General features: G+C 36.0%; 1 protein-coding gene across 1 annotated transcript; it reads left to right on the plus strand.

Moving 5' to 3' along the window:
- The first annotated feature begins 774 nt into the window (after positions 1 to 774).
- LOC146622672 (sialic acid-binding Ig-like lectin 10) lies at positions 775 to 8759 on the plus strand. Its single transcript, XM_085366323.1, has 11 exons — positions 775 to 837; positions 1257 to 1354; positions 1632 to 2039; positions 2299 to 2619; positions 2753 to 3010; positions 5431 to 5688; positions 6272 to 6556; positions 6650 to 6931; positions 7062 to 7167; positions 7259 to 7328; positions 8377 to 8759. Exons 2-11 carry the CDS (start codon positions 1303 to 1305, stop codon positions 8743 to 8745), a joined length of 2409 nt encoding a protein of 802 aa, XP_085222449.1. The 5' UTR covers positions 775 to 837; positions 1257 to 1302; the 3' UTR covers positions 8746 to 8759.
- Positions 8760 to 9037: the final 278 nt, after the last annotated feature.

Below are 9037 nucleotides of genomic sequence, written 5' to 3' on the forward strand. Positions count from 1 at the left end.
TCTGCGACCACAGCGTGTCTGATTAGGTAGAGGATCAATAGGGCGCCCATAAAACAGGGGGACACTCCCATAGGGTTTAAAATCTGGGACTCTCCACCATTTGCTCTTAGAACTGGATAGTCTTCTCGGATGAGAAGTGAAACGTCTTCAAAAAGCTAAAGAAGTCGAGACGCCTTTCTTTCCAAGCTCCTTAGACTAGAATGCCCTGGATGACTGAGAACCTTCACAGACAAAATAAACAGAAGGCAAATCAAAAGAAAACATAAACCCAAAACCATTAAAATAGTTATTGTTATGTAAGTATTGAAGACATAAACAATCACACTAGCAACCAAACCAAACCAATGAAACCAAAATCTAAGGAACATAACCAAACAGAGAGTATTTCATGAATTTAACATTCAAAAAATACTTCTGTCGATGTCCGAGACTCTCACATATCCTGCCTCTTTCTCTTTTTCTCTTGCACCTGTTTTTGTATTCATTGTATCTAACAAACCTAGAAATAAACCTACTTAACTTGTCCCAGTGCTCAGCAACAACCTATCTTTATAAAGTTTCAGTCATGGAGCATCTTTTTGTTGTTTTTAAAAAGGTTTGTTTTTTTCATTACTTGATGAGTTTTTTTATTAGAGCATATATAGTGCGATATAAAATAATAACTTCATAAAAGTGGGTCTGCCCTAATTCAATTTGAACATGTACTCACACTTCCTGAAATCCTGTTGTAAAAAGAAGGAAGAAAGAAAAAAGAGAAGTGAGGAAGAGAAACTTCAAGGATAAAGGTCAGCTGAGATCACGGTGGAGAGAGGAGTGGTGAAAGACCAGAGAAAAGAGGTAAAAAAACAAACATTTAATGTTTTTTGTGGAAAATATATTTTAAAACCCTAAATGAGCCGCAGGATTATATAAAAGTGTGAACTGTGCTGGTCAAAAAACTTGCTAGACGGAAGCCACTTCTTGAATTCATGAAATGATACAGATGACCTAAAGTTACATGGAATACGACAGAGAACATGCAGTTCTAACAGTTTGTTTTGTAATAGTGCTTTTGTTTACCTTTTGAATCTTTTGAGAACAGATCTTTGTGTGTGTTTACCATAAAAACTTTAGGGTAGTGGTGTTGGCACAGTCGGTAAAACTGGTACATAACTATGGAATAACCAAGCATGCAACATCCTGTATTGCGATGTGTGACGTAAAATGTTGCATTTCCTTTGTTCTAATCTCTCTTTACTTCATTTGCTGCAATAAAGTTTGTCTCTGGAGGGAGAGACTGAACGTGCCGAGAATCAAGTCAGGATGTTTGTTCTGATCTGGGCGACTATCCTTTTGTGTGTGTGTGCTGAAACAGGTTTGAGTCTTCTTCTTTATATTCTTCTAATTCTGCTTTATTAGTGTTTTGTTTTATGCGGTTATGTGTGTGTGCGTGTGTGTGTGTGTGTGTATGTGTGTGTAGAGTAAAAGTGTTTTTTTTTACATGCAATCAAATTATAAGTATAAATTCATGTAACAGAATTTAAAGTTCACATAAATCAGTAAGATCACTGTCACCTGACTTGTGCATTATACAACTATTCAGATGAACCAAATATTCTTTTCCTCTTTTTTTACCTCCTTTGTATTAACAGGCACATCACAACAATGCATTGGAGAATACTGCATCACACTTAGTGAGAAACTAACAGCAGAGGCTGGACTCTGTGTTGTGATCCCGTGTTCTTTCACTACTGCTGTTGGATTTACACCCAAACATATAGTTTGGTACAAATGTGAAGCATATTCAAGATGTGACTATGATCATCAAATAATATTTCACAGCAAAGACAATATCCACGTTCAGTATGGCTTTAAAGGACGTGTGTCACTCTTAGAGCCTGATATAAGACAGAACAACTGCAGCATCATCATTAATGATCTCAAAGAGTCGGATTCTGGATTGTATCGGATCAGAGTTAATGGTGAACTGAATCGGAGAGAAGATGGATTTGCATCTATTGGATTTGCATCTATTCAAAAGACAACTGTCTCAGTTGAAGGTACAAACACTGCATCAAAAAAAGGATGTTGAGAATAAATATTGGTTTTTGTGCTACTTTATTTATTCATTTTTTGTCTCAAGTATAAAGTGATTTTGCACATTTATTTACCCCTGTGTGCTGTTAGAATGAAATACAACACTTTATGTTCCACATCTACCTGTTTAACATAATTTCCTATAATTTAAGCCAAAATATAAGTAGTTGATGAACTTCAGGCAGTTAACCAGATTATTCTTACGTTCTATGTTTCCACTAGGTCTTAGTCAGAAACCCAGAGTTAAGATTCCCACACTGACTGAGGGACAGCAGGCCGCACTGACCTGTGTTGCTCCTGGTCTCTGCTCTGGATCTGTTCCTGAAATCACCTGGACATGGAGTGGAGCAGGAGGGACTGAATCTTACATTACAGGAAGCAGCACTTCTTTCAGGACTAAAACTCTAACTGCTTTCACACAAAGACACATTTCAACTCTGACTTTCAACTCCTCTGCTGAACACCACAACACCAATGTCACCTGTAAAATCCGCTTCGCTGGGGAAAAAATTACGGAGGAGGGTTCAACTTTAAAAGTAAACCGTGAGTATTTTTACTATATAACTTTGTATGCTGAATTCTTTTGAAAGCAGTGTGCTCTCTTGGTCAACTGGTCTTGCTGGAAAGAGAAAAAGAGAAGTTTCATTATTGTGTAATTTGTATTTTTGTGTAACAGATGTTAAGGAAGTTAACATCACTGGGGGCACAAACGTGAAGGAGGGTGAAACTCTGAACCTGATCTGCAGTGTTGAAAGTTTTCCTCCATCTCTGATTATGTGGTCTAAACTTGGTTCTGATATAACCCTGCACAATGACACTGGATCAGCCACACTCTCCATAATTAATGCTACAACTGAACATTCTGGACAGTACGTCTGTACAGCAAAACATATGAACAATATCCTGCAGGAAAACATCAATATAACAGTGATATGTAAGTAAATAACTTTGTGCTTTTAGACAGAGCTTTTTTTTTTTCACTTAGTCATCTGAAAATATGAGTTCAGAGAAATTAAACAACTGTAGTCAGACACTTTTAAATATGAAGCTGTCCCACATCTATGTATTAAAGAGCCATTGGAACCCATTTCTTATATTTTAAAATAATAGGCACATTGTGCTTTGGATATAATGCTTAGCATTGCTGTCATGAGCTTCCAGCATCTATCTTAATGTCTTTCTTCATTGCTTATAACTTCCTGTCACAGACAGCAACACTGACATCTGCTAATGGTGGATGGCTTTGTCTGTCCTAACACTTAACTGACCTTGCACATTAATAGAGTACAAATAATAGGTTAAACTGGCCATTATTTCTGAAGCCAACTAGCAAGGACAACAACATTTATTATAGTCGACAAACAGAGATTTGTCACCTAGCTCACCATCTGTGTACCTACTTCCCAGATGTTTTGTTAACATGGAGCCAAATATCCCAATCAACTCGTTGTATGTGTCAGGGTTTCAGGTTTTCTTTTTATTTACCACCAGGCTGTTTTGTTCAATGTTGGGCAAGTTACTTTGAAAAAGTAATTAATTATAGTTACTAGTTACTTCTTCAAAAAAGTAACTGAGTTACAATATTCTAAAAGTAATTAATTACTTGAAAAGTAACTATTGCATTACTTTAAAAAAAAACATTTAACCCTCAGGGGCCAGGGTATAATTGGGCATTTTTAACTACTTTTGATTTTCCCTCCACATTTTACCTTTAAAAACGATTTACTTTGCCTTGTTTGGTATCTTCCTTTTCAGCACAACCTCACGTGTCTGAATTTACAGTCATGTTTTCATTTTTACATACTGTATTAACACAATTGATCTAAAATCAGACAAATAACATAAAATCAGAGTAGAAAAAGTTATATTTTTACTGTAACAACCACAAACATGTTTAATGAATCATATTTCATAACTTTAAATGCAAATATAAATTGTCAGTTTTAAAATCATATGCACAAGTTTTGCAAACAACAAAGTTATTTGCATCCATTTACCTTTTACCTTGATTTTTTAAATAACCATTTCAAACTATTTACAGAACAATCATCTGTTCTGCATTCAATAAGATGCCACACAAATTATTTGTGCCACTCCAAATATTTCTGTCCACTATAAAGGAGAACATCACAGCCTGATACCTGCAGGTCTGACAGCAGCAGGTGTATCACTCCTGTTTCTACCTGGAGACAGCAATCGCCTCATTGTTCTGACACACAACACAAAACTATCCACAACACTACACACTAACTACACAAGAAAACACATTAACTACACACCCCAAACACGCTAAACGTCACAAATCTCTCACATCTCAAAACTCCCTCTCTCTCTTTTTCTGCTCTCTCTCTCTCTATCTCTCTCTCTCTCTCTATCACTCCTAAAACTTCCCCTGTTTTGTTTTTTGCTCATGAGCAGAATGTGCTTGCTAGCACTGTCCTTAGACAGTAAACGTGACGAAACTATTGAGGAAAAAAACACACGTATATATTGTTTATCATGACTCTGGTTTTACGTGGCCTATCAACACAGTTTAAAAACTGGTATATATCACCTTGTTGTTTTGTCTTTAAGTGGTCGTGTGATTGGCTTACCACGACTACTTAATTCTTCCTCAGTCAAACAGCAGCACTCATGCCATTGTTTTGCCCCCTTAGCTCCAGGTGTTGTGCTAGAAAGTGATCATGAATGCCATCCACGGGAGTGCACGCAGCTGTTTAAAGCTGTAGTGCACAGATTACTTACATAATCAGCTACTTCCGTGCAACTGAAATAAGGTGCGGTAAGCTGAACACAGCTTCAACTGTCTGTTTGTTGAAAAATAGTAACGGACCGCATTTTCTTGTTAGTAACTGTAATGGCGTTGTAATGATAGGAATAGTAATTAGTCAGATTACTCGTTACTGAAAAAAGTAACGCCGTTACTTGTAACGCCGTTGTTCCCATTACTGGTTTTCTTTTCTTTTAAAAAAAAAAAACTACAATAATTCTTTGTGCTTTTTTACCTCCTTAATAAACCAAAACTGTGCCACAGATAAAAGGAAACTCGAGATAACTGGGAATATAACTGTTAATGAGGGAAGCACAGACCTTCACAATGAAAATTACACTGACCTGCACAACACTGCATCAGCTACACTTGTCATCTAGAATGTGATAAGACTATTGTGGACTGTACATTTTTACATCTGTACAGCAAAACATTTGAAGACAAATTTGGCTTTACCAGTTTGAATGATTTTATGATGGTGGTTAGGATCACCATGGGGAACAACTAATCTATGTCTTACTTTTTCCCTATTTATTTCAATTAGATTCTTCCTTCTAAAAAAACTACTGTAATGTGCCCCACAGATATAAGGACACCTCAAATCATTGGGAATACAATCATAAAGGAGGGAGATGTTCTGAATCTGACCTGCAGTGTTGAAAGTTTTCCTCCATCTCTGATTATGTGGTCTAAACTTGGTTCTGATATAACCCTTCACAATGACACTGGATCAGCCACACTCTACATAATTAATGGTACAACTGGACATTCTGGACAGTACGTCTGTACAGCAAAGCATATGAACAATACCCTGCAAGAAAACATCAACATAACAGTGATGTGTGAGTAAGCAATTTTATCCTTCAGACAGAGCTTTTTTCACTCAGGTAAATAAAAATATTGTATTCAGACACTTTTAAATATGTCAAGCTGCCTCAACATGTATGTATTAAAGAGCAATTGGAAACCATTTCTTATTATTTAAAATAACTTAACTGAAAGTTGTGGCACATTGTGCTCTGGGTGTAATGCTTAGCATTGCTGTCAACAGTATCTGGCATCTATGTTAATGTCTATGTTCCTTGCTTACAACTTCCTGTCAAAGACAGCAACACTGACATTTGCTAGTGGTGGATGGCTTTGTCAGTCCTGACACTTAACTGACAGCACAGACCTTTACAATGAAACTGATTTGCACAATGACACTGGATCAGCTTGTCATCCCAAATGTGATAAGAATACACTGAACTGTATATCTATACATCTGTACAGCAAAATATCTGGAGACAAATTTGACTTTACCTTTTTGAAGAGTTTTATGATGGTTGTTACCACAGGGGACAACTAAGCTGATTATTATTTTTTCCCATTTTATTTCAATTATTTTCTTCATTCTGAAAAAAACTACTGCAATGTGCTCCACAGATATAAGGACACCTCAAATCACTGGGAATACAATCATAAAGGAGGGAGATGTTCTGAATCTGACCTGCAGTGTTGAAAGTTTTCCTCCAGCCCTTATCATGTGGAGAGACCTTAGCTCTAAAACAAACAGCAAAGATACTGGAGCTTACACTGACCTGCAAAATGACAGTGGCTCAGCTACACTTGTCATCCAGAATGTCACAGCAGAAGATTCGGGATATTACACCTGCACAGCAACACATCCAGACACAACTGTAACATCATCTGTCAGTGTGATTGTGTCTTGTAAGTAGATAGTACGGTTGTTTGGTGTGAAGTTCATATTTACACTTAAAATCATACCTCACCTTGTTTATATTTCTGGTCATGTGTTTTCAGGGTTTTCAAAGATCCAGGATGTCTCTGAATGTGTGCTTCAAGCAGAGGTTTTGACCTGTGTGTGTATCAGTGAAGGGTTTCCTTTACCTACCATCAAATGGCCGCTCCTTGGAAACCACAAAGAGTACGCTATCAAAACGACTGTGTCAAATCACACAGTCAACAGCACTGTCAGTCTAAAGGTAAAAAACTATGGCAACAGCACTGTTGAATGTGTGAGCAACAATGAAAAGGGAGAAGCAAAAAAAAATCTAATGATCCGAAGTGTCTCTGATACAGTGGGTATGTATTCTAATTTTCATAAGTGAGACCTTTGCATTTATAAAAACATTAGAAAATCAATTAATTGGACTGTATATAATTGAAAGCATCTTTGAAATTACCTTTTTCATGTTGTTCCATTTGAGTAAAGCTGACTCATCGGTTTTGAACGTGGGATATTTAGAAATCATCATTGCCTTTTTGATTGGAGTAGTTCTTTCTGCAGTTGTTTGCTGTTTGATTAAAAAATGTTCAAGGTACGACACTTGTTTTTATTATATTTTCGTTTTTTTTTTTAAATAGATGTATTTACACTTGACTTTAATAATGTAAAACCCTTTTATTCAGAAAAAAAACAAAGAATTCTGGAAATTTGGATGAGACTTTGGAGATGGTAACAAGTCAAGACGATCCACAGGTATTTATGTTCATTTAGCTTTTTTTTTTTTTTTTTTTTTTTTTTTACATAATTATAAAGTATTTAATTGTGCACAAATATCCTCATTACTGAAATATACATATTTAGTCTTTTGGTTTTCTATATAGTTTTAACGTACTAAAAGATCTGCAAGGATAAACAAGTACTGGAGGTAGGTTACTGTGTATTCATGATGCCTTTGAACTACGTCCAACCTCTATCAGTCTAATTCATCAGCATTTGCTTAAGGAAAATATATGCAATAAAAGAGGACAGAGAAAAAGAAAACTCATCTTTTTTTTTAGATAGATATAATTTATTTCGAACATGCAAATATAATCAAATTATATTTGATTATATTTGCTTCAAAGTTTTGCAATTTAAAAAAACAGGGACAGATCAGTACCAAAAATTAATTGGTTCTTTTCATAAGCCCACCCTTTATTTCTCCACCTAGTTTCATGTTAGCCAAAAGGGTAAGTTTTGCATAATCCTCCTAAATCACTGAAAACAGATAAATCAACATAATCCCAGTTATTCTCATTAAGATTATTTCATGAAAACACTGTGGACTATAACATAGGAAAGCTGAACCACATATAGGTCCATAATTTGTTGGATAAAGACAGAATTTCTGTAGTTTTGCCTCTGTACACAGCCACATCAGATTTTTAATCAAACAATCAATGTAATAGACTTTCATCTTTAATTAGGAGTTTTACCAAAAAAAAAAATGCATAAATTGAAGTTTCTGTTAGATAGTATGTCTTATAGTACAGTCAGCACCATGATTTCTGTCTTTCTTGCTGCTATTTCAAACACCACAACTTAAACTTAATGGAAAAATGTAAGGAATGTGTAAGCATTGTGAAAAAGTAATTTAGGTTTGAATCAACCTGATTTTCAACCCACAGAAGAAAGAACTGCATGACATGATTTTGACATTAGTATTGCAGTATTGCAGATTACCCAGATAGACACAATCTAATGTGCAATACTGGGTTTTTGGAGGCTGGTAATTGACTTGTATCATTTACGTTGTACCTAGCACATATATGATGGTCAAGAAACACAAGACAATCAGTCCAACCCACAAGAAGAAGTTGAAGATGAAAGTGTGGCAGCAGAGAAAGACGTGCCTGAAATCAGCGGTGCTCTGCAAGAAGTGGAGTATGCAGACATTGATTTTTCCCTATTGAAAAGAAACAGCAAGTCAGAGAGAAAGCAAGAAAGCACAAAGACGGAGTATGCTGAAATTAAGAAAGCAATAAAAGCCAAACAGGAAGATAAAATGGTGAAGGGCGAGGAGGAGGAGATGATGACAGAGATGGACCTGAAACAGTCTGAACTAGAAAAGGAGAAAGAGGAAGACGAGCCAGTGTACTCCACTGTGAATGATGTAATCGACAAAATTTGAGTTTCATTGTGGGTTTCCCTCGGATGAATGTTCTTTGATCTGGTGGTTTTGTGTATGAATAATTCCACTTTGAACCATTTTTCTCACACTGTCATCTCCACACCTCTGCGTCTTAAAGTTGCGTCTCTGCAAAATAAGAACTGGAACTTGGACATAATTTCCTAATCCCTCTGTTATTTTGCTGTCATGTTTTTGGTTTAATAACTTTTTCAGGTAACATTTTAAATGTTTTATTATGCAAGGGTAAGTGTGCTTCTTTGGACTGAACACATTTGCCTAACATGTAAAAGGT

Source organism: Diplotaxodon limnothrissa, linkage group LG11 (assembly GCF_057381915.1).
Source record: "Diplotaxodon limnothrissa isolate DT_005_m linkage group LG11, D_limnothrissa_male_GT1.1, whole genome shotgun sequence".
Classification (NCBI taxonomy): Eukaryota; Metazoa; Chordata; class Actinopteri; order Cichliformes; family Cichlidae; genus Diplotaxodon; species Diplotaxodon limnothrissa.

Bases quoted from the DNA above. Each gene is read 5' to 3' on its own strand.
- LOC146622672 (XM_085366323.1), top strand. From the start codon at position 1,303: ATGTTTGTTCTGATCTGGGCGACTATCCTTTTGTGTGTGTGTGCTGAA. The intron at 5,689-6,271 runs GTGAGTAAGCAA...TGTGCTCCACAG, and splicing joins CATCAACATAACAGTGATGT to ATATAAGGACACCTCAAATC. The intron at 7,329-8,376 runs GTATTTATGTTC...CGTTGTACCTAG, and splicing joins CAAGTCAAGACGATCCACAG to CACATATATGATGGTCAAGA.